Raw genomic sequence first — 26,728 nt, forward strand, 5'->3', positions numbered from 1 at the left:
TGTTACATAGGACTGCAGGTCACATCTATACATTATCTGTACTCAGAGATATCACTGTTATCTGTGGTGTTACATAGGACTGCAGGTCACATCTATACATTATCTGTACTCAGAGAGTTATCACTGTGTTATCTGTGGTGTTACATAGGACTGCAGGTCACATCTATACATTATCTGTACTCAGAGAGTTATCACTGTTATCTGTGGTGTTACATAGGACTGCAGGTCACATCTATACATTATCTGTACTCAGAGAGTTATCACTGTGTTATCTGTGGTGTTACATAGGACTGCAGGTCACATCTATACATGATCTGTACTCAGAGAGTTATCACTGTGTTATCTGTGGTGTTACATAGGACTGCAGGTCACATCTATACATTATCTGTACTCAGAGAGTTATCACTGTTATCTGTGGTGTTACATAGGACTGCAGGTCACATCTATACATTATCTGTACTCAGAGAGTTATCACTGTTATCTGTGGTGTTACATAGGACTGCAGGTCACATCTATACATTATCTGTACTCAGAGAGTTATCACTATGTTATCTGTGGTGTTACATAGGACTGCAGGTCACATCTATACATTATCTGTACTCAGAGAGTTATCACTGTTATCTGTGGTGTTACATAGGACTGCAGGTCACATCTATACATTATCTGTACTCAGAGAGTTATCACTGTGTTATCTGTGGTGTTACATAGGACTGCAGGTCACATCTACACATTATCTGTACTCAGAGAGTTATCACTGTATTATCTGTGGTGTTACATAGGACTGCAGGTCACATCTATACATTATCTGTACTCAGAGAGTTATCACTGTGTTATCTGTGGTGTTACATAGGACTGCAGGTCACATCTATACATTATCTGTACTCAGAGAGTTATCACTGTGTTATCTGTGGTGTTACATAGGACTGCAGGTCACATCTATACATTATCTGTACTCAGAGAGTTATCACTGTTATCTGTGGTGTTACATAGGACTGCAGGTCACATCTATACATTATCTGTACTCAGAGAGTTATCACTGTGTTATCTGTGGTGTTACATAGGACTGCAGGTCACATCTATACATTATCTGTACTCAGAGAGTTATCACTGTGTTATCTGTGGTGTTACATAGGACTGCAGGTCACATCTATACATTATATGTACTCAGAGAGTTATCACTGTTATCTGTGGTGTTACATAGGACTGCAGGTCACATCTATACATTATCTGTACTCAGAGAGTTATCACTGTGTTATCTGTGGTGTTACATAGGACTGCAGGTCACATCTATACATTATCTGTACTCAGAGAGTTATCACTGTTATCTGTGGTGTTACATAGGACTGCAGGTCACATCTATACATTATCTGTACTCAGAGAGTTATCACTGTGTTATCTGTGGTGTTACATAGGACTGCAGGTCACATCTATACATTATCTGTACTCAGAGAGTTATCACTGTTATCTGTGGTGTTACATAGGACTGCAGGTCACATCTATACAATATCTGTACTCAGAGAGTTATCACTGTTATCTGTGGTGTTACATAGGACTGCAGGTCACATCTATACATTATCTGTACTCAGAGAGTTATCACTGTTATCTGTGGTGTTACATAGGACTGCAGGTCACATCTATACAATATCTGTACTCAGAGAGTTATCACTGTTATCTGTGGTGTTACATAGGACTGCAGGTCACATCTATACATTATCTGTACTCAGAGAGTTATCACTGTGTTATCTGTGGTGTTACATAGGACTGCAGGTCACATCTATACATTATCTGTACTCAGAGTTATCACTGTTATCTGTGGTGTTACATAGGACTGCAGGTCACATCTATACATTATCTGTACTCAGAGAGTTATCACTGTGTTATCTGTGGTGTTACATAGGACTGCTGGTCACATCTATACATCACATCCTCGTCTCTGCTGTGCGGTGTCTGATGACCTCGCGCGGCTCCTTTCCCCCCGTCTCGTAATGATCAGTTGCTCTCCAGTGATATGAAGAGGATCAGTCAGACGGGTCGGACGTCATCTGGAGCGGCAGATGCTGCAGCATATTGTGATAGATTATACCGCTACATGGTGACGGTGCGGAGGAGGGGGCGACGCTGCATCACTACATCTTATGGGGGCGCCACATCACTCCCTGCTCTCTGCTGCAGCATCCAGATGTAGCAGAGTTGGTTCTGAGAAGTGGTACTGTGCAGTGTCAGAAATCTGAGGTTTGTGTCGGAGATCTTGGGTCTTCCAGCAGGACAATGACCCCAAACATACGTGAAAAAGCCCCAAAAATGGAGACAACAAAGCGCTGGAGAGTTCTGAAGTGTCAGTGCGACCCAAAATCCATTAGTAATCCTCAGATTTCATGATGTCTTGTACACATTCAAGGCCCCCAGTGCCAGAGGCAGCAAAACAACCCAAAACATCACTGACCTCCCCCATATGTCACTGTAGGTTCTGTGCTCTTTTCTTTGTAGGCCTCATTCCGTTTTCGGTAAACAGTAGAATGATTTGCTTTACCAAAAAGCTCTATCTTGTCTCATCTGTCCACAAGACGTTTTCCCAGAAGGATTTCGGTTACTCAAGTTCATTTTGATAAAATGTAGTCTGTCAGCAGTGGGGTCCTCCTGGGTCTCCTCCATAGTGGGGTCCTCCTGGGTCTCCCCCCATAGTGGGGTCCTCCTGGGTCTCCTCCATAGTGGGGTCCTCCTGGGTCTCCTCCATAGTGGGGTCCTCCTGGGTCTCCTCCATAGTGGGGTCCTCCTGGGTCTCCTCCATAGTGGGATCCTCCTGGGTCTCCTCCATAGTGGGGTCCTCCTGGGTCTCCTCCATAGTGGGGTCCTCCTGGGTCTCCTCCATAGTGGGGTCCTCCTGGGTCTCCTCCATAGTGGGGTCCTCCTGGGTCTCCTCCATAGTGGGGTCCTCCTGGGTCTCCTCCATAGTGGGGTCCTCCTGGGTCTCCTCCATAGTGGGGTCCTCCTGGGTCTCCTCCATAGTGGGGTCCTCCTGGGTCTCCTCCATAGTGGGGTCCTCCTGGGTCTCCTCCATAGTGGGGTCCTCCTGGGTCTCCTCCATAGTGGGGTCCTCCTGGGTCTCCTCCATAGTGGGGTCCTCCTGGGTCTCCTCTATAGTGGGGTCCTCCTGGGTCTCCTCTATAGTGGGGTCCTCCTGGGTCTCCTCCATAGTGGGGTCCTCCTGGGTCTCCTCCATAGTGGGGTCCTCCTGGGTCTCCTCCATAGTGGGTTCCTCCTGGGTCTCCTCCATAGTGGGGTCCTCCTGGGTCTCCTCTATAGTGGGGTCCTCCTGGGTCTCCTCCATAGTGGGGTCCTCCTGGGTCTCCTCCATAGTGGGGTCCTCCTGGGTCTCCTCCATAGTGGGGTCCTCCTGGGTCTCCTCCATAGTGGGGTCCTCCTGGGTCTCCTCCATAGTGGGGTCCTCCTGGGTCTCCTCTATAGTGGGGTCCTCCTGGGTCTCCTCCATAGTGGGGTCCTCCTGGGTCTCCTCCATAGTGGGGTCCTCCTGGGTCTCCTCCATAGTGGGGTCCTCTTTTATATTTTATAGGAACATTTCAGGGGGGCCGACATTTACAGCAATGAGTGTATATCCGACATTTACAGCAATGAGTGTATATATACTGTATACCCCCACCCTAAGATATATATATATAAGTTGTACTGTGCAGAGTCCATTATTGTTGTGCACTTTGTCGTTAACCCTTTGGTGTCGTTACATTTGCGGCTCTCTTGTTGCGCGGTCACACCTCCGCCCCCCGCCATGGTATTATTTGGGAGCTGTCAGGGATCTCCCCATAAAGCTGGCGGTGACGGCGACGTTGCAGCTGTGTTTAGTTAGTATTAAGGAGCCGGCGCGGTCCTGAAGAGAAATGTGCCGGAGTCAGTAAACATTATGTCATCAGCCGGTCGCAGCGCGGTGTAGGTGTGAGGCCGACCGTCCCCGCGCTTATTTATTGCATCACAGGGAAAACATTTGTGGGGAATAAATCGTAAAAATGATGTGTGAGCAGATCGGGCGCCATTCAGCACAATATACTGTCAGGATAGGTAACGCCTCATTGGGACAGGATCCGAATAACGGGTGCAGAAGATTTGATCATCTAGTCGCGTTCCGTTAGGGTCCGGTTCACACTGTGGACGTTGTGTCTGCGGTTTTTCCGATGACACTTTCTTCGCTCAGAAGTTGCGGTGTTAGATTCTTGTGCAGGAGTGGCGCTCGCCGGATTGGCGTAGACTTCTTGTCAGTACTCGTGTCTCCCCTGCAGCAGATTTCGGGACGGCCGCCGCTCATTCAGTCACTTCGATATTCAGTCGGCACATTACCAGCGTCGCCCGCATACGTGTCGCGTCTTCTTGGCCCTCAACCAACCCAGGAACCAAGTGTGCCGTGCCCAGTGAGGAGCGGCGGCCATGGACTGTCACTTCCCATTAGTCGCTTGGGAACCTCCAGAGTTCATCACATTTCTAGTCTGAGCTTTCGGGGAAGATTTAGTTTCCTCTTCTTCGTTCCAGTTTATCCTCCTCTGGCCGCAGCGTCTCTGTTGTGAGCAGTCTGACCAAGGGGCAGAGGAGCGGGGCTGAGGGACAGCTGTTGGTTCAGTCCGGTCCATGCTGAGGGGTGGGGGACAGCTATGGGTTCAGTCCGGTCCATGGTGAGGGGTGGGGGACAGCTGTGGGTTCAGTCCGGTCCATGGTGAGGGGTGGGGGACAGCTATGGGTTCAGTCCAGTCCATGGTGAGGGGTGGGGGACAGCTATGGGTTCAGTCCGGTCCATGGTGAGGGGTGGGGGACAGCTGTGGGTTCAGTTCCGTCCATGGTGAGGGGTGGGGGACAGCTGTGGGGTTCAGTCCGGTCCATGGTGGGGGACAGCTGTGGCTTCATTCCGGTCCATGGTGAGGGACAGCTGTGGGTTCAATCCGGTCCATGATGAGGGGTGGGGGACAGCTGTGGGTTCAGTCCGGTCCATGGTGAGGGACAGCTGTGGGTTCAGTCCGGTCCATGGTGAGGGGTGGGGGACAGCTATGGGTTCAGTCCGGTCCATGGTGAGGGGTGGGGGACAGCTATGAGTTCAGTCCGATCCATGGTGAGGGGTGGGGGACAGCTGTGGGTTCAGTCCAGTCCATGGTGAGGGGTGGGGGACAGCTATGGGTTCAGTCCGGTCCATGGTGAGGGGTGGGGGACAGCTGTGGGGTTCAGTCCGGTCCATGGTGAGGGACAGCTGTGGCTTCATTCCGGTCCATGGTGAGGGACAGCTGTGGGTTCAATCCGGTCCATGATGAGGGGTGGGGGACAGCTGTGGGTTCAGTCCGGTCCATGGTGAGGGACAGCTGTGGGTTCAGTCCGGTCCATGGTGAGGGGTGGGGGACAGCTATGGGTTCAGTCCGGTCCATGGTGAGGGACAGCTGTGGGTTCAGTCCGGTCCATGGTGAGGGACAGCTGTGGGTTCAATCCGGTCCATGCTGAGGGGTGGGGGACAGCTGTGGGGTTCAGTCCGGTCCATGCTGAGGGGTGGGGGACAGCTATGGGTTCAGTCCGGTCCATGCTGAGGGGTGGGGGACAGCTATGGGTTCAGTCCGGTCCATGGTGAGGGGTGGGGGACAGCTGTGGGTTCAGTCCGGTCCATGGTGAGGGGTGGGGGACAGCTATGGGTTCAGTCCAGTCCATGGTGAGGGGTGGGGGACAGCTATGGGTTCAGTCCGGTCCATGGTGAGGGGTGGGGGACAGCTGTGGGTTCAGTTCCGTCCATGGTGAGGGACAGCTGTGGGTTCAGTTCCGTCCATGGTGAGGGGTGGGGGACAGCTGTGGGGTTCAGTCCGGTCCATGGTGGGGGACAGCTGTGGCTTCATTCCGGTCCATGGTGAGGGACAGCTGTGGGTTCAATCCGGTCCATGATGAGGGGTGGGGGACAGCTGTGGGTTCAGTCCGGTCCATGGTGAGGGACAGCTGTGGGTTCAGTCCGGTCCATGGTGAGGGGTGGGGGACAGCTATGGGTTCAGTCCGGTCCATGGTGAGGGGTGGGGGACAGCTATGAGTTCAGTCCGATCCATGGTGAGGGGTGGGGGACAGCTGTGGGTTCAGTCCGGTCCATGGTGAGGGGTGGGGGACAGCTATGGGTTCAGTCCGGTCCATGGTGAGGGGTGGGGGACAGCTGTGGGTTCAGTCCAGTCCATGGTGAGGGGTGGGGGACAGCTGTGGGGTTCAGTCCGGTCCATGGTGAGGGACAGCTGTGGCTTCATTCCGGTCCATGGTGAGGGACAGCTGTGGGTTCAATCCGGTCCATGATGAGGGGTGGGGTACAGCTGTGGGTTCAGTCCGGTCCATGGTGAGGGACAGCTGTGGGTTCAGTCCGGTCCATGGTGAGGGGTGGGGGACAGCTATGGGTTCAGTCCGGTCCATGGTGAGGGACAGCTGTGGGTTCAGTCCGGTCCATGGTGAGGGACAGCTGTGGGTTCAATCCGGTCCATGCTGAGGGGTGGGGGACAGCTGTGGGGTTCAGTCCGGTCCATGCTGAGGGGTGGGGGACAGCTATGGGTTCAGTCCGGTCCATGCTGAGGGGTGGGGGACAGCTATGGGTTCAGTCCGGTCCATGCTGAGGGGTGGGGGACAGCTATGGGTTCAGTCCGGTCCATGCTGAGGGGTGAGGGACAGCTATGGGTTCAGTCCGGTCCATGCTGAGGGGTGGGGGACAGCTGTGGGTTCAGTCCGGTCCATGCTGAGGGGTGGGGGACAGCTGTGGGTTCAGTCCGGTCCATGGTGAGGGGTGGAGGGGGGATGGGTTCAGTCCGGTCCATGGTGAGGGGTGGGGGGGGGATGGGTTCAGTCCGGTCCATGCTGAAGGGTGGGGGACAGCTATGGGTTCAGTCCGGTCCATGCTGAGGGGTGGGGGACAGCTATGGGTTCAGTCCGGTCCATGCTGAGGGGTGGGGGACAGCTATGGGTTCAGTCCGGTCCATGCTGAGGGGTGGGGGACAGCTGTGGGTTCAGTCCGGTCCATGGTGGGTGGTGGGGGACAGCTGTGGGTTCAGTCCGGTCCATGGTGGGTGGTGGGGGACAGCTGTGGGTTCAGTCCGGTCCATGGTGAGGGGTGGGGGACAGCTATGGGTTCAGTCCGGTCCATGCTGAGGGGTGGGGGACAGCTGTGGGTTCAGTCCGGTCCATGGTGGGTGGTGGGGGACAGCTGTGGGTTCAGTCCGGTCCATGGTGGGTGGTGGGGGACAGCTGTGGGTTCAGTCCGGTCCATGGTGAGGGGTGGGGGGGATAAGTTCAGTCCGGTCCATGGTGAGGGGGCTCTACTTCATATCTATGCATTGGAATGGCCCATCTCAGGGATTAACTAAGGGGGGGGGGGGGCGGGGGGCATCTGAAATAAAGAAACTAACAGAAGTTATACTGTGCAATGTTTGTGCATACAGGTTAAGGATAGATACTGAGAAGTGGTACTGTGCAATGTTTATATATATATAGCTAGAAATGGAATAGAAGCAGATACTAAGGAGGAGTACAGTCATAGTACAGGTAGTGAGAAGTGATACTGTGCAATGTCCGTGTGTAAGGCGATAATACAGGTAGTGAGAAGTGGTACTGTGTAATGTCCGTGTGTGAGGCGATAATACAGGTAGTGAGAAGTGATACTGTGTAATGTCCGTGTGTGAGGCGATAATACAGGTAGTGAGAAGTGATACTGTGCAATGTCCGTGTGTAAGGCGATAATACAGGTAGTGAGAAGTGGTACTGTGTAATGTCCGTGTGTGAGGCGATAATACAGGTAGTGAGAAGTGATACTGTGCAATGTCCGTGTGTAAGGCGATAATACAGGTAGTGAGAAGTGGTACTGTGTAATGTCCGTGTGTAAGGCGATAATACAGGTAGTAAGAAGTGGTACTGTGTAATGTCCGTGTGTAAGGCGATAATACAGGTAGTGAGAAGTGGTACTGTGTAATGTCCATGTGTAAGGCGATAATACAGGTAGTGAGAAGTGGTACTGTGTAATGTCCATGTGTAAGGCGATAATACAGGTAGTGAGAAGTGGTACTGTGTAATGTCCGTGTGTAAGGCGATAATACAGGTAGTGAGAAGTGGTACTGTGTAATGTCCGTGTGTAAGGCGATAATACAGGTAGTGAGAAGTGGTACTGTGTAATGTCCATTCAAAATAAAAACAGATTCAGATAAAAGTGAAAAGTTATTACACATGGAGTGGAGTAGTACTGTGCATACAGAGTTATCACACATGGAGAGGAGTAGTACTGTGCATACAGTTATCACACATGGAGAGAAGTAGTACTGTGCATACAGTTATCACACATGGAGAGGAGTAGTACTATGTATACAGTTATCACACATGGAGAGAAGTAGTACTGTGCATACAGTTATCACACATGGAGAGGAGTAGTACTGTGTATACAGTTATCACACATGGAGAGAAGTAGTACTGTGCATACAGTTATCACACATGGAGAGGAGTAGTACTGTGTATACAGTTATCACACATGGAGAGAAGTAGTACTGTGCATACAGTTATCACACATGGAGTGGAGTAGTACTGTGCATACAGTTATCACACATGGAATGGAGTAGTACTGTGCATACAGAGTTATCACACATGGAGGGGAGTAGTACTGTGCATACAGTTATTACACATGGAGTGGAGTAGTACTGTGCATACAGTTATCACACATGGAGTGGAGTAGTACTGTGCATACAGTTATCACACATGGAGTGGAGTAGTACTGTGCATACAGAGTTATCACACATGGAGAGGAGTAGTACTGTGCATACAGTTATCACACATGGAGTGGAGTAGTACTGTGCATACAGAGTTATCACACATGGAGAGAAGTAGTACTGTGCATACAGTTATCACACATGGAGAGGAGTAGTACTGTGTATACAGTTATCACACATGGAGAGGAGTAGTACTGTGCATACAGTTATCACACATGGAGTGGAGTAGTACTGTGCATACAGTTATCACACATGGAGTGGAGTAGTACTGTGCATACAGTTATTACACATGGAGTGGAGTAGTACTGTGCATACAGTTATCACACATGGAGTGGAGTAGTACTGTGCATACAGTTATCACACATGGAGTGGAGTAGTACTGTGCATACAGAGTTATCACACATGGAGGGGAGTAGTACTGTGCATACAGTTATTACACATGGAGTGGAGTAGTACTGTGCATACAGTTATCACACATGGAGTGGAGTAGTACTGTGCATACAGTTATCACACATGGAGTGGAGTAGTAATGTGCATACAGAGTTATCACACATGGAGAGGAGCAGTACTGTGCATACAGTTATTACACATGGAGTGGAGTAGTACTGTGCATACAGTTATCACACATGGAGTGGAGTAGTACTGTGCATACAGTTATCACACATGGAGTGGAGTAGTACTGTGCATACAGTTATCACACATGGAGAGGAGTAGTACTGTGCATACAGTTATCACACATGGAGAGGAGTAGTACTGTGTATACAGAGTTCTCACACATGGAGAGGAGTAGTACTGTGCATACAGAGTTCTCACACATGGAGAGGAGTATTGTGCACATTGGGAGGAGTAGTACTGTTCACACTGAGAGGAATAGTACTGTGTGGGTAGTACTGTGCACATTGAGAGGAGTAGTACTGTGCAGCATCTACTGTATGAGTGAAGATACATCCATTGCTCTTGTCACCCTAGGCCATGCCGGAGTCTGTAGTCTGATGCTGCACAGTACCACTTCCATGTATATATATATGTATTCTGCAGCCGTGGTCTCCCAGGGGGTCGCTGTCTCCCCCTTTGGTGATTCCGGTGACAGCTCCCGCCGCCCCTCACCCGTCTCTGTCTCTCTCCACAGCAGTTTTACGCGGCGCAGCTCGCTGCCATGCAGGTGTCTCCAGGGAACAAGATGCCAGGGATGCCGCAGGGGAATCTCGCTGCCGTGTCCCCCTCCAGCCTGAATGCCGAGAAGAATACGAGCAGCCCGCCCCCCAAATCCAAGGTAACCGCCACATGTCACCTGTGAGTGATGACCGACACCCACCGCGCTGTTCTGTTACAATGTATCAGGTCAAATGTATCCGTTTGGGCGCATAGGCTGAGCTGAAACATTGTAACGCTTCTGTCAGGGTCACATGTTCTAGATCGGTCCTTCCCATCCTGCAAAACTACAACTCCCAGCATGCTCTGCCTGCAATGACTGCCCAGCCACAGGTTGCCAAAGGCTTTCGGGGTTCGACGGGAGTTGGAGTTTGGCAACAACTGGAACGCCAACCTGCAGCCCTCCAGCTGTTGCAAAACTACAACTCCCACAACCAACCTGCGGCCCTCCAGCTGTTGCAAAACTACAACTCCCACAACCAACCTGCGGCCCTCCAGCTGTTGCAAAACTACAACTCCCACACCCAGCCTGCGGCCCTCCAGCTGTTGCAAAACTACAACTCCCAGCATGCCCGGACAGCCGTTGGCTGTCCGGGCATGCTGGGAGTTGTAGTTTTGCAACAGCTGGAGGCACCCTGGTTGGGAAACACTGAACTAGAGAGACATAGCAGACTCTATAGCTCAGTATAAACTGCAACAGTGTAACAATTTGTGTTTATTATTTATTTATTCTAAATATTATTATTATTACTAAATTTGTTACAATGTTGCAGTTTATTCTGCTATGAGATTCTGTAGTCCATTGTGCCCCAACTTGTGTGTCTCCTGGGCATGCTGGGAGTTGTAGTTTTGCAACAGCTGGAGGTACTATGGTTGGAAAAACACTGCAGTAGAGGATGACCCAGCTGAACATTTGTCAGGGTATGATGGGAGTTGTAGTTCTTTAATGGCCAGAGAGTCACAGGTTGGGGAACACTGTCAGGGCATGATGGGAGTTGTAGTTCTGCAATGGAAAGAGAGTTACAGGTTGGGAAACGCTGTCAGGGCATGATGGGAGTTGTAGTTCTTTAATGGCCAGAGAGTCACAGGTTGGGGAACACAGTCAGGGCATGATGGGAGTTGTAGTTCTTTAATGGCCAGAGAGTCACAGGTTGGGGAACACAGTTAGGGCATGATGGGAGTTGTAGTTCTGCAATGGATGGAGAATCTCAGGTTGGGAAATACTATCAGCGCATGATGGGAGTTGTAGTTCCACAATGGCCGGAGAGTCACAGGTTGGGAAACGCTGTCAGGGCATGATGGGAGTTGTAGTTCTGCAATGAATGGAGAATCTCAGGTTGGGAAACACTATCAGCGCATGATGGGAGTTGTAGTTCCACAATGGCCGGAGAATCACAGGTTTGGGAACACTGTCAGGGCATGATGGGAGTTGTAGTTCTACAATGGCCGGAGAATCACAGGTTTGGGAACACTGTCAGGGCATGATGGGAGTTGTAGTTCTACAATGGCCAGAGAGTCACAGGTTGGGAAACGCTGTCAGGGCATGATGGGAGTTGTAGTTCTGCAATGGATGGAGAATCTCAGGTTGGGAAACACTGTCAGGGCATGATGGGAGTTGTAGTTCTACAATGGCCGGAGAATCACAGGTTGGGAAACGCTGTCAGGGCATGATGGGAGTTGTAGTTCTACAATGGCCAGAGAGTCACAGGTTGGGAAACGCTGTCAGGGCATGATGGGAGTTGTAGTTCTGCAATGGATGGAGAATCTCAGGTTGGGAAACACTGTCAGGGCATGATGGGAGTTGTAGTTCTACAATGGCCAGAGAGTCACAGGTTGGGAAACGCTGTCAGGGCATGATGGGAGTTGTAGTTCTGCAATGGATGGAGAATCTCAGGTTGGGAAACACTGTCAGGGCATGATGGGAGTTGTAGTTCTACAATGGCTGAAGAGCTCAAGCGTTGAGTGATGTGCACGGCCTGGAAGGGGTTAACAGGAATGGCCGTGTGTTCGGTGATGCGGCAGAGCTCAGCGCGTCGGTCACATTTGCAAATTGCAAAAAAAAAAGAGAGAAAATGAAAAGGAAGAAACCTCTGAAAAGGCTGCGGAGTAGCGGCGCGCGCGGAGTGGGTCCCGCTGTTTTCAATCTGCTGTGTGCCAGTAGGAGACGCGGAGCGCGAGCGAGAGAAGGCGAAGATAATACCTGGAAATGATAGACGAGCGCTGACCCCGGAGCTCAGCCTGGAAACCCTCCGCATTGATTTCACGCGTCTTCCCCGCCGCGCCATCCGGCAGAGATCACTTGTAATAAAAGAACAAGATTGTGTCCTAATGGTGGCGGCGGCTGACAGACATGGCGCTCCGCGTGTTCCCCGACCGACCTGCGCCCGTCCCCCTCCTGTACACACGCGCCTGTCATCTGCGCCACCCGTTATCCACCCGCTGCACCGCATCCTGCTCCACCTGCGACCGCGATTAACATCTGGCGAACCCAAAACTGCGCCCGGAGGACAACACGTGCAGAACGTTAACGGAACGCAAGAAATGGAAACATCTCACTTATAGCAGCTATTACGGTCACCCAACTGTCTCCAGACCCTGAAGAGCTGTCACCTTACTGTCTCCAGACCCTGAAGAGCTGTCACCTTACTGTCTCCAGACCCTGAAGAGCTGTCACCCAACTGTCTCCAGACCCTGAAGAGCTGTCACCCAACTGTCTCCAGACCCTGAAGAGCTGTCACCCAACTGTCTCCAGACCCTGAAGAGCTGTCACCCAACTGTCTCCAGACCATGAAGATCAGTCACCTGACTGTCTCCAGACCCTGTAGAGATGTCACCCAACTGTCCCCAGACCCTGAAGAGTTGTCACCTGACTGTCTCCAGACTCTAAAGAGATGTCACCCAACTGTCTCCAGACCCTGAAGAGTTGTCACCTGACTGTCTCCAAACCCTGTAGAGATGTCACCCAACTTTCTCCAGACCCTGTAGAGATGTCACCCAACTGTCCCCAGACCCTGCACAGTTTTCAGCCTACAGTCCCCTGACCCTGCACAGTTTTCACCCTACTGTCCCCAGACCCTGCACAATTTTCACCCTACTGTCCCTAGACCCTGCACAGTTTTCACCCTACTGTCTCCAGACCCTGCAGAGTTGTCTCCCGGCTGTCCCCAGACCCTGCACAGTTTTCACCCTACTGTCCCCAGACCCTGCACAGTTTTCACCCTACTGTCCCCAGACCCTGCAGAGTTGTCTGCCGGCTGTCCCTAGACCCTGCACAGTTTTCACCCTACTGTCTCCAGACCCTGCAGTTTTCACCCTACTGTCTCCAGACCCTGCAGAGATGTCTCCCGGCTGTCCCCAGACCCTGCACAGTTTTCACCCTACTGTCCCCTGACCCTGCACAGTTTTCACCCTACTGTCCCCAGACCCTGCACAGTTTTCACCCTACTGTCCCCTGACCCTGCACAGTTTTCACCCTACTGTCCCCTGACCCTGCACAGTTTTCACCCTACTGTCCCCTGACCCTGCACAGTTTTCACCCTACTGTCCCCTGACCCTGCACAGTTTTCACCCTACTGTCCCCTGACCCTGCAGTTTTCACCCTACTGTCCCCTGACCCTGCACAGTTTTCACCCTACTGTCCCCTGACCCTGCACAGTTTTCACCCTACTGTCCCCTGACCCTGCAGTTTTCACCCTACTGTCCCCTGACCCTGCACAGTTCTCACCCTACTGTCCCCTGACCCTGCACAGTTTTCACCCTACTGTCCCCTGACCCTGCAGTTTTCACCCTACTGTCCCCTGACCCTGCAGTTTTCACCCGGCTGGATATTTTGGGATAATTACAGTAATATCGCACCATGAACCTCCAGGTTTTCTTTAACTATTTCTTTTAAAGTTGAGGAGAAGCAGCCGATGTGACGATCCCGTATACATCCTCCTCTGGCCGAGGCCCTAGAGACGCTCGTGTCCAGCGATTAGCAGCGGCGCTCATCTACCGCACGTGAGGTTTGACCGACGCCGTCCCCACCGGACATGTCCCCCCAGACGTCATCTGTCTCATCCGCTCCATCATGGTCCTGACACGGGGCAAACGTTGTGATGGATGAGGCCGTGAGTCACCGTGGACGCGGCGCCGTATTCTTCGCCTTCAGTCAGTCCACATTCGGACAGAATCCCTGCCTGCTGGGGGCGCCTGTGATGACGGACACGTGCATAGCCGCATCTAATTCATCCGTCTGTTTCATGCCGCAGAGTGTCGCGTCCCATCACGAAGGATGAATGTGTAATGGAGGCAGCGCTATGTAGGGCAGTTGTCACCTGCGGCTGCAGATCTTCTCAATGACGAGACCGCACCTGAGATGTCCGGACTATATACAACCTCCGGACTGGACCCTATAGAGGAGCGGCTGATAACAGAGAGCAGAGGAGTGGATTACTATTTGCTTGCATTTTTGCATCCAGCTTCTCCTAGACTGACTGATAACATAGAAGGACCCCCACAGACCCCGACCCTCCTCCCCAGGACCCCCACAGACCCCGACCCTCCTCTCCAGGACCCCCACAGATCCCGACCCTCCTCTCCAGGACCCCCACAGATCCCGACCCTCCTCCCCAGGACCCCCAAAGATCCGGACCCTTCTCCCCAGGACCCCCACAGATCCCGACCCTCCTCCCCAGGACCCCCACAGATCCCGACCCTCCTCCCCAGGACCCCCACAGACCCCGACCCTCCTCTCCAGGACCCCCACAGATCCCGACCCTCCTCCCCAGGACCCCCACAGACCCCGACCCTCCTCCCCAGGACCCCCACAGATCCGGACCCTTCTCCCCAGGACCCCCACAGATCCCGACCCTCCTCCCCAGGACCCCCACAGATCCAGACTCTCCTCTCCAGGACCCCCACAGATCCCGACCCTCCTCTCCAGGACCCCCACAGACCCCGACCCTCCTCTCCAGGACCCCCACAGACCCCGACCCTCCTCTCCAGGACCCCCACAGACCCCGACCCTCCTCTCCAGGACCTCCACAGACCCCGACCCTCCTCCCCAGGACCTCCACAGACCCCGACCCTCCTCCCCAGGACCCTCACAGACCCCAACCCTCCTCCCCAGGACCCCCACAGATCCCGACCCTCCTCTCCAGGACCTCCACAGATCCCGACCCTCCTCTCCAGGACCCTCACAGACCCCGACCCTCCTCCCCAGAACCCCCACAGATCCCGACCCTCCTCCCCAGGACCCCCACAGATCCCGACCCACCTCCCCAGGACCCCCACAGATCCCGACCTTCCTCTCCAGGACCCCCACAGATCCCGACCCTACTCCCCAGGACCCCCACAGATCCCGACCCTCCTCCCCAGGACCCCCACAGACCCCGACCCTCCTCCCCAGGACCTCCACAGACCCCGACCCTCCTCCCCAGGACCTCCACAGACCCCGACCCTCCTCCCCAGGACCCCCACAGATCCCGACCCTCCTCCCCAGGACCCCCACAGATCCCGACCCTCCTCCCCAGGACCCCCACAGATCCCGACCCTCCACTCCAGAACCCCCACAGATCCCGACCTTCCTCCCCAGGACCCCAACAGATCCCGACTCTGCTCTCCAGGACCCCCACAGATCCCGACCCTCCTCCCCAGGACCCCCACAGATCCCGACCCTCCTCCCCAGGACCCCCACAGATCCCGACCCTCCTCTCCAGGACCCCCACAGATCCCGACCGTCCTCCCCAGGACCCCCACAGACCCCGACCCTCCTCCCCAGGACCTCCAGTGACCCCGACCCTCCTCCCCAGAACCCCCACAGACCCCGACCCTCCTCCCCAGGACCTCCACAGACCCCGACCCTCCTCCTCAGGACCCCCACAGATCCCGACCCTCCTCCCCAGGACCCCCACAGATCCCGACCCTCCTCTCCAGGACCCCCACAGACCCCGACCCTCCTCCCCAGGACCCCCACAGACCCTGACCCTCCTCCCCAGGACCCCCACAGATCCCGACCCTCCTCCCCAGGACCCCCACAGATCCCGACCCTCCTCTCCAGGACCCCCACAGATCCCGACCCTCCTCTCCAGGACCTCCACAGATCCCGACCCTCCTCCCCAGGACCTCCACAGACCCCGACCCTCCTCCCCAGGACCCCCACAGATCCCGACCCACCTCCCCAGGACCCCCACAGATCCCGACCCTCCTCCCCAGGACCTCCACAGATCCCGACCCTCCTCTCCAGGACCCCCACAGATCCCGACCCTCCTCCCCAGGACCCCCACAGATCCCGACCCTCCTCCCCAGGACCCCCACAGATCCCGACCCTCCTCCCCAGGACCCCCACAGACCCCGACCCTCCTCTCCAGGACCTCCAATGATCCCGACCCTCCTCCCCAGGACCTCCACAGATCCCGACCCTCCTCCACCGGATCCCCACAGATCCCGACCCTCCTCCCCAGGACCCCCACAGATCCTGACCCTCCTCCCCAGGACCCCCACAGATCCCGACCCTCCTCCCCAGGACCCCCACAGATCCCGACCCTCCTCCCCAGGACCTCCGGTGATCCTGACCCTCCTCCCTAGAACCTCCACAGATCCCGACCCTCCTCCCCAGGACCCCCACAGATCCCGACCCTCCTCCCCAGGACCTCCGGTGATCCTGACCCTCCTCCCTAGAACCTCCACAGATCCCGACCCTCCTCCCCAGAACACCCAGAGACCCCAGACCTCCTTCCCAGAGATCCAGGACCTTGCTCCCTAGGACCACGGAGTCCTCCCTCAGCTTGGTTCATCCTGAGCCTTATCCATGAATAGAGTTGTGTGTATTACAATGTCATATCATACATTATTCAGGGTCTGTGGAAAGCTGGGTGAACCTACTCTTCCTCAGTACACAGCCATAAGTAACACAAGAGCTTACAATCTATTAGTGATGGTGCATGTTCATTGCGTGAACGCTACATTTGCCGGTTATGGATCCCGCCGCAGTCTCTCCGAGCCGCAGTTCATCTTCAGCCTTCGTGTAAGAAGAGACTACAATTTACAATTATGGGGGGTGACCCCGCCGCCGAGAACGCTGAGCGCTCCACTGACATCTGACATTGTATTTAATAGTAATAGAAATTCAATCCTCGCGCCCTTCAAGTCATCGGGGGGGGGGGGGGCACAGAAAGTGATCGCCCCTCACTCCACCACCGCGCTCTATGTGACTGCCCATCACTTTATATTATTATTACAGCCGCGTCCCCCTATTACAAGGTTATACCCTCCTTGGGCACCAATCCCATCTATGAAACAGGGCAGAGCGGCATCGGCACAAGCCTGATATACCGCCAAACCCTGCACTGCTCACTGCACAGCGCTGCCTGTCTACACTGATTATATTCATGTATATAGATCAGTGATACATAATAACCTGTCAGTATATATATATATTGGGGTCTATATAGATCAGTGATACATAATAACCTGTGAGTAAATATATATATTGGGGTCTATATAGATGATTGATACATAATAACCTGTCAGTATATATATATTGGGGTCTATATAGATCAGTGATACATAATAACCTGTCAGTGTATATATATATTGGGGTCTATATAGATGATTGATACATAATAACCTGTCAGTATATATATATATTGGGGTCTATATAGATCAGTGATACATAATAACCTGTCAGTGTATATATATATTGGGGTCTATATAGATCAGTGATACATAATAACCTGTCAGTATATATATATTGGGGTCTATATAGATCAGTGATACATAATAACCTGTCAGTGTATATATATATTGGGGTCTATATAGATCAGTGATACATAATAACCTGTCAGTATATATATATATTGGGGTCTATATAGATCAGTGATACATAATAACCTGTCAGTATATATATATATATATATATATATTGGGGTTTATATAGATGATTGATACATAATAACCTGTCAGTATATATATATATATATTGGGGTCTATATAGATGATTGATACATAATAACCTGTGAGTATATATATATAATATATATATATATATATATATATATATATATATATATATATATTGGGGTCTATATAGATGATTGATACATAATAACCTGTGAGTATATATATATATATATATATATATATATATATATATATATTGGGGTCTATATAGATGATTGATACATAATAACCTGTGAGTATATATATATATTGGGGTCTATATAGATCAGTGATACATAATAACCTGTCAGTATATATATATTGGGGTCTATATAGATGATTGATACATAATAACCTGTGAGTATATATATATATATATATATATATATATATATATATATATATATATATATATTGGGGTCTATATAGATGATTGATACATAATAACCTGTGAGTATATATATATATTGGGGTCTATATAGATGATTGATACATAATAACCTGTCAGTATATATATATATATATATATATATATATATATATATATATATATATATTGGGGTCTATATAGATGATTGATACATAATAACCTGTCAGTATATATATTGGGGTCTATATAGATGATTGATACATAACCTGTCAGTATATATATATATTGGGGTCTATATAGATCATTGATACATAATAACCTGAGTATATATATATATTGGGGTCTATATAGATGATTGATACATAGTATCCAGTTTTTGGGGTGTTTGATGAATATCATTTCTCACCCTCTTTTTCGTTGTGTCCTTTTCCCACAGGAGGACTTGGCGCAGCCGCTGAACCTCTCCGCCAAACCCAAGATGTCAGACAGGAAATCTCCGGCGTCGCCCACCTCTCCGCACATCCCCACCTCCAGGATGAGCAGTGGAAACAGTTCATACAAACCGTCCGTCTCCTCCACGCTCACCAGCCCGCCCGTCAGAGTCAGTTCTATAGGTGAGTGACGGCAGGTTCCTGCGCCGCGCACTCGCTGACATTGAGCTGAAGGGCAGAGTCGGCGCTGTCATGTGACGACTGGGCTGTCACACTGTGCCGCATCTCCTGCTGTGTTCATCACTTTCCTTTCAGGCAGTAAAATTCACAGCGGATCCAGTTATTTCGTGACCTAAAAGAAAAAAGCACCATGATTATTTCCGTAATAACGTATAAATGCGCCAATCATCAGACGAGGGTGTGCGGATGTGTCTGCGCTCTGATCATACGGAGTCAAAATGTTACAATAATTTGGCAACTTTACTTATTTGTTTAGTTGTTTTGATGCAAAAGACGAAACTTTACAAGTATGGTGGTGGTGAAGCTGAAGCAGGTGTTAGTCGCAGACGCGGATCACGGCACAGACTGGGGCGACAGAGTACACCGACGGAAGCGCAAACACACAATGGGGAACCCTAAACATGTTTGCTTTCTGTTGTCAAAACTCGTCGGGTACGTGAAGATGCGCGGCGAACATCGCGCTCGCCTCCACCATATGCGTCGTATCCACATCCCATGTAAACACCGCGCTTCCTGTTTATACACACAACACAACATTTCTGGTGCGCGCGCTGCGATAAAGTCAGGAATTTATACGTTGTTACTTTGTATCCTCCACAGGAGTTAACCCTTCCCACGCCTCTCTTTATTATTTCATAGTCTATTTACAGATCAGAGCCCCGCCCCTGCTGTATTATATCATAGTCTATTTACAGATCAGAGCCCCGCCCCTGCTGTATTATATCATAGTCTATTTACATATCAGAGCCCCGCCCCTGCTTTATTATATCATATTCTATTTACTGATCAGAGCCCCACCCCTGCTGTATTATATCATAGTCTATTTACTGATCATAGCCCCATCCCTGCTGTATTATATCATAGTATATATATATATCAGAGCCCCGCTCCTGCTGTATTATATCATAGTCTATATATATCAGAGCCCCGCTCCTGCTGTATTATATCATAGTCTATTTACAGATCAGAGCCCCGCCCCTGCTGTATTATATCATAGTCTATTTACAGATCAGAGCCCCGCCCCTGCTGTATGATATCATAGTCTATTTACAGATCAGAGCCCCGCTCCTGCTGTATTATATCATACTCTATTTACTGATCAGAGCCCCGCCCCTGCTGTATTATATCATAGTCTATTTACAGCTCAGAGCCCTGCCCCTGCTGTATTATATCATATTCTATTTACAGATCAGAGCCCTGCCCCTGCTGTATTATATCATAGTCTATTTACAGATCAGAGCCCCGCCCCTGCTGTATTATATCATAGTCTATTTACTGATCAGAGCCCCGCCCCTACTGTATTATATCATAGTTTATTTACAGATCAGAGCCCCGCCCCTGCTGTATTATATCATATTCCATTTACTGATCAGAGCCCCGCCCCTGCTGTATTATATCATAGTCTATTTACAGATCAGAGCCCCGCCCCTGCTGTATTATATCATAGTCTATTTACTGATCAGAGCCCCGACCCTACTGTATTATATCATAGTCTATTTACAGATCATAGCCCCGTCCCTGCTGTATTATATCATAGTCTATTTACAGATCAGAGCCCCGCCCCTGCTGTATTATATCATAGTCTATTTATAGATCAGAACCCCGCCCCTGCTGTATTATATCATATTCTATTTACTGATCAGAGCCCCGCCCCTGCTGTATTATATCATATTCTATTTACTGATCAGAGCCCCGTCCCTGCTGTATTATATCATATTCTATTTACACATCAGAGCCCCACCCCTAATTTATTATATCATAGTCTATTTACAGATCATAGCCCCGTCCCTGCTGTATTATATCATAGTCTATTTACAGATCAGAGCCCCGCCCCTGCTGTATTATATCATAGTCTATTTATAGATCAGAACCCCGCCCCTGCTGTATTATATCATATTCTATTTACTGATCAGAGCCCCGCCCCTGCTGTATTATATCATATTCTATTTACTGATCAGAGCCCCGCCCCTGCTGTATTATATCATATTCTATTTACACATCAGAGCCCCACCCCTAATTTATTATATCGTAGTCTATTTACAGATCAGAGCCCCGCCGCTGCTGTATTATATCGTAGTCTATTTACAGATCAGAGCCCCGCCCCTGCTGTATTATATCATAGTCTATTTATAGATCAGAACCCCGCCCCTGCTGTATTATATCATATTCTTTTTATAGAGCAGAGCCCTGCCCCTGCTTTATTATATCATAGTCTATTTACAAATCGGAGCCCCGCCCTTGCTGTATTATAGCATAGTCTATTTATAGATCAGAGCCCCGCCCCTGCTGTATTATATCATAGTCTATTTACTGATCAAAGCCCTGCCCCTGCTTTATGATATCATAGTCTATTTACAGATCAGAGCCCCACCCCTGCTGTATTATATCATCGTCTATTTACAGATCAGAGCCCAACCCCTGCTGTATTATATCATAGTCTATTTACAGATCAGAGCCCCGCCCCTGCCATATTATATCATAGTCTATTTACAGATCAGAGCCCCACCCCTGCTGTATTATATCATAGTCTATTTACTGATCATAGCCCCACCCCTGCTGTATTATATCATAGTCTATATATATATCAGAGCCCCGCTCCTGCTGTATTATATCATAGTCTATTTACTGATCAGAGCCCCGCCCCTGCTGTATTATATCATAGTCTATTTACTGATCAGAGCTCTGCCCCTGCTGTATTATATCGTATTCTATTTTCTGACCAGAGCCCCGCCCGTGCTGTATTATATCATAGTCTATTTACAGATCAGAGCCCCACCCCTGCTGTATTATATCCTATTCTATTTACATATCAGAGCCCCGCCCCTGCTGTATTATATCATATTCTATTTACACATCAGAGCCCCGCCCCTGCTCTAATATATCGTAGTCTATTTACAGATCAGAGCCCCGCCCCTGCTGTATTTTAGCATAGTCTATTTACAGATCAGAGCCCCCCCCCCTTCTGTATTATATCATAGTCTATTTACTAATCAGAGCCCCACCCCTGCTGTATTATATCATAGTCTATTTACTGATCAGAGCCCCGCCCCTGCTGTATTATATCATAGTCTATTTACTGATCAGAGCTCTGCCCCTGCTGTATTATATCGTATTCTATTTTCTGACCAGAGCCCCGCCCGTGCTGTATTATATCATAGTCTATTTACACATCAGAGCCCCGCCCCTGCTCTAATATATCGTAGTCTATTTACAGATCAGAGCCCCGCCCCTGCTGTATTTTATCATAGTCTATTTACAGATCAGAGCCCCGCCCCTGCTGTATTATATCATAGTCTATTTACTAATCAGAGCCCCACCCCTGCTGTATTATATCATAGTCTATTTACTGATCAGAGCCCCACCCCTGCTGTATTATATCATAGTCTATTTATAGATCAGAGCCCCACCCCTGCTGTATTATATCAGTCTATTTACTGATCACAGCCCCGCCCCTGCTGTATTATATCAGTCTTTTTACTGATCAGAGCCCCACCCCTGCTGTATTATATCATAGTCTATTTACTGATCAGAGCCTTGCCCCTGCTGTATTATATCATAGTCTATTTACTGATTGTAGCCCCACCCCTGCTGTATTATATAGTATTCTATTTTCTGACCAGAGCCCCGCCAGTGCTGTATTATATCATAGTCTATTTACAGATCAGAGCCCCGCCCCTGCTGTATTTTATCATATTCTATTTATACATCAGAGCCCCGCCCCTGCTGTATTATATCATAGTCTATTTACAGATCAGAGCCCCGCCCCTACTGTATTATATCATAGTCTATTTACAGATCAGAGCCCCGCCCCTGCTGTATTATACCATAGTCTATTTATAGATCAGAGCCCCGCCCCTGCTGTATTATATCATAGTCTATTTACAGATCAGAGCCCCGCTCCTGCTGTATTATATCATACTCTATTTACTGATCAGAGCCCCGCCCCTGCTGTATTATATCATAGTCTATTTACAGCTCAGAGCCCTGCCCCTGCTGTATTATATCATATTCTATTTACAGATCAGAGCCCTGCCCCTGCTGTATTTTATCATATTCTATTTACAGATCAGAGCCCCGCCCCTGCTGTATTATATCATAGTCTATTTACAAATCAGAGCCCTGCCCCTGCTGTATTTTATCATAGTCTATTTACTGATCAGAGCCCCGCCCCTGCTGTATTATATCATAGTCTATTTACAGCTCAGAGCCCCGCCCCTGCTGTATGATATCATAGTCTATTTCCTGATCAGAGCCCCGCCCCTGCTGTATGATATCATAGTCTATTTACAGATCATAGCCCCGCCCCTGCTGTATTTTATGTGACTCATGATGGACATTATAGCAGCCATAGTGGTTATATTCTACAAAGTGGTCGACCTAGTTCCGATAGTTTTGCGCTCGTGCTCGCCGGATTAATTTCCCTCCTTGAGGATACTGGATCCTGCGCAGATTTGATGCGCAGGATTTGTAACTGCCGATTATGCTCAATCGTTTAGTTTACATTGAAATCTGCACCAGAAAATCCTGCGCATCAAATCTGCGTACGTGTGAACGTATCCTGAAGCTTTAATTCGCTTCTGCTCTGAATTATCCGACCGGCGTAAAACTTGGATCCGGAAAGGCCCTCGCAGCGAGGTTTAGAACTAATCTGACACCGCCCCTCCCCCTCAGTGCGCAGACAATGCTCCTCCATGTTTCCTGGCAGAGCTGAGATCAGATAGCAGAGTCCGTTAATCCGGCGCGGGCGTGTAATCCGCCGCCATTAGATACACAACATTCATAATTGACACAAAGCGGCGAGTATTAATAACGCGGCCGCGCCGAGCGCTTACCAATTTCCCATTTCCCTTTCTTTTAATCTCGGTGTTTTACAACAAATCGCGGGATTTACCGGCGCGTCGCGGCAGATTACAGGATTTACCGGACAGATGTTTTTTGTTCTAAAAATGGATTAGTTTCTTTTTTTTTTTTCTTTTTTCTGGAATCCGCAGAACATGTTCGGGCAGAGCCGTGATTTCTTTGCGATTAGCAGCGCCTTCTGTTCAGCAATCCCCCATCTGTCCACTCCTGCACCGGCAATCCCACTCTACCCACTGTAGAACTACAACTCCCATCATGCCAAATTTTCAGCTGGGACACACGGACTACAAAGTCATAGCGGAATAAACAGCAACATTGTAACAATTTAGTAATAATAATAATAATAAATAAAAAAATAAAAACACAAATTGTTACAATGTTGCAGTTTATTCCCAGCTGTACAGTCGGCTATTACTCTCTAGTCTAGTGTGTCCCGTTTGTTTTGCAAAACTACAACTCCCAGTGAGGTTTGGGCTGAGGAGTGTCAGGCGAGGGGGTAATGGGTGAAGTTTGGGCTGAAGAGTGGCGGACGGAGGGTAATAGTGAGTTTTGGGTTGAGGAGTGTTGGGTGGGGGGGGGGGGGTAATGGGTGAGGTTTGGTGTCAAGTGGGGGGTAATGGGTGAGGTTTGGGCTGAGGAATGTTGGGTGGGGGGTAATGGGTGAGGTTTGGTGTCGGGGGAGAGGTAATGGGTGAGGTTTGGTGTCGGGGGAGAGGTAATTAGTGAGATTTGGGCTGAGGAGTGTTGTGCGGGGGGTAATGGGTGAGGTTTGGTGTCAAGTGGGGTTAACGGGTTAGGTTTGGTGTCGGGGGAGAGGTAATGGGTGAGGTTTGGTGTCGGGGGAGGGGTAATGGGTGAGGTTTGGGATGAGGAGTGTTGGGCGGGGGGTAATGGGCGAGGTTTGGTGTCGGGGGAGGGGAATGGGGGAGGTTTGGTGTCGGGGGAGGGATAATGGATGAGGTTTGGTGTCGGGCAAGGGGTAATGGGTGAGGTTTGGTGTCGGGCGAGGGGTAATGGGTGAGGTTTGGTGTCGAGTGAGGGGTAATAGGTGAGGTTTGGTGTTGGGCGAGGGGTAACGGGTGAGGTTTGGTGTCGGGCGAGGGGTAATGGGTGAGGTTTGGTGTTGGGCGAGGGGTAACGGGTGAGGTTTGGTGTCGGGGAGGGGTAACAGGTGAGGTTTGGTGTTGGCTGAGGTTTGGTGTTGGGCGAGGGGTAATGGGTGAGGTTTGGTGTCAGGTGAGGGGTAATAGGTGAGGTTTGGTGTTGGGCGAGGGGTAACGGGTGAGGTTTGGTGTCGGGCGAGGGGTAATGGGTGAGGTTTGGTGTCGGGTGAGGGGTAATGGGTGAGGTTTGGTGTCGGGTGAGGGGTAATGGGTGAGGTTTGGTGTCGGGTGAGGGGTAATGGGTGATGTTTGGTGTCGGGTGAAGGGTAATGGGTGAGGTTTAGTGTTGGGTGAGGGGTAATAGGTGAGGTTTGGTGTTGGGTGAGGGGTAATGGATGAGGTTTGGTGTTGGGTGAGGTTTGGTGTTGGGCGAGGGGTAATGGGTGAGGTTTGGTGTTGGGCGAGGGGTAACGGGTGAGGTTTGGGCAGAGGGGTGGATTAGATAGGGGAGACCGGTTCGGTTTGCGGGGATTCTGACCCTTTAACAATGTGACAAGTAGAACAGGTTACAAAGTATCAGATTGTTATTGCTCCCAGTGTTATGTGGTTGGTTGGGCGATATTAACCCCGGACACACTGATCATGTGATCGCCCAGTTTTACGTGTGATGTCACTGACATACGGTTTCTTCCTTGCAGATATCCTCTCCTCCATCACCTCGACCGGATACCTGAACGACCACGACGCGGTGACCAAGGCGATCCAGGAGGCGCGACAAATGAAGGAGCAGCTGAGGCGCGAGCAGCAGGCGCTGGATGGGAAAGTGTCCATGGTGAACAGCCTGGGCCTGAACAACTGCCGGACCGAGAAGGTGAGTGCCGCGCCAATCCCACCTGAAACAGTGCGTTACGCTTTTCTATTCTCCATGAATTTGTTGAGATATCTGAGTTGACTTGGAAATTAGAGAAAAATCTGGAGAGATGAGAGATCAGCGCCGAATACTCTACAGGAACCGTACGGGATGAGCTGTGGGGGGTGTAAGCCGCTGTGTCAGGACGGGGGGTGTAAGCCGCTGTGTCAGGACAGGAGAGTTCTACGGCGCCACTAACAGCTGTGATCCCGCTAAACGCTCCCAGTGATTACAGGACGAGGCGCTCACTGCTAATGACGGATCCGGCTGTCACCGGCGCCACACACGCACCGCGCTGACACGCTTTGATGTCGGGAACAATCATGGATCTGAAGATTTATCCGAAAAGACGACAGCGCACAAGTGTTACTGCAGATTATAAAGTCCCTGAGCTGTCAGTCAACTGCTCTCTGTTATCAGCCATGTCAGGATGGGAGAGGTGTCTGTAGGACAGATGAATACAATCTATTGTTCTCTGTTATCAGCCATGTCAGGAGGGGAGAGGTGACTGTAGGACAGGTGAATATATCTATTGTTCTCTGTTATCAGCCATGTCAGCAGAGGAGAGGTGACTGTAGGACAGGTGAATATATCTATTGTTCTCTGTTATCAGCCATGTCACATGTCAGGAGATGAGTGGTGACTGTAGGACAGGTGAATACAATATATTGTTCTCTGTTATCAGCCATGTCAGGAGGGGAGAGGTGACTGTAGGACAGGTGAATATAATCTATTGTTCTCTGTTATCAGCCATGTCAGGAGAGGAGAGGTGACTGTAGGACAGGTGAATATAGCTATTGTTCTCTGTTATCAGCCATGTCAGGAGGGGAGAGGTGACTGTAGGACAGGTGAATACAATCTATTGTTCTCTGTTATCAGCCATGTCAGGAGGAGAGAGGTGACTGTAGGACAGGTGAATATATCTATTGTTCTCTGTTATCAGCCATGTCAGGAGAGGAGAGGTGACTGTAGGACAGGTGAATATATCTATTGTT

General features: G+C 50.3%; 1 protein-coding gene across 2 annotated transcripts in view; it reads left to right on the forward strand.

The window, feature by feature from the left end:
* LOC130347721 (transcription factor SOX-5-like) overlaps positions 1-26,728 on the forward strand; it is a 335,063-nt gene that overhangs the window by 268,900 nt on the left and 39,435 nt on the right. For both annotated transcript variants that reach the window (XM_056554667.1, XM_056554668.1), the window contains exons 8-10: positions 9,877-10,020; positions 18,626-18,803; positions 25,522-25,694. In XM_056554667.1, the coding sequence (XP_056410642.1) occupies positions 9,877-10,020; positions 18,626-18,803; positions 25,522-25,694 (495 nt within the window). The remainder of the gene's footprint in view (positions 1-9,876; positions 10,021-18,625; positions 18,804-25,521; positions 25,695-26,728) is intronic.

Source organism: Hyla sarda, unplaced genomic scaffold (assembly GCF_029499605.1).
Source record: "Hyla sarda isolate aHylSar1 unplaced genomic scaffold, aHylSar1.hap1 scaffold_85, whole genome shotgun sequence".
NCBI classification, from domain to species: Eukaryota; Metazoa; Chordata; class Amphibia; order Anura; family Hylidae; genus Hyla; species Hyla sarda.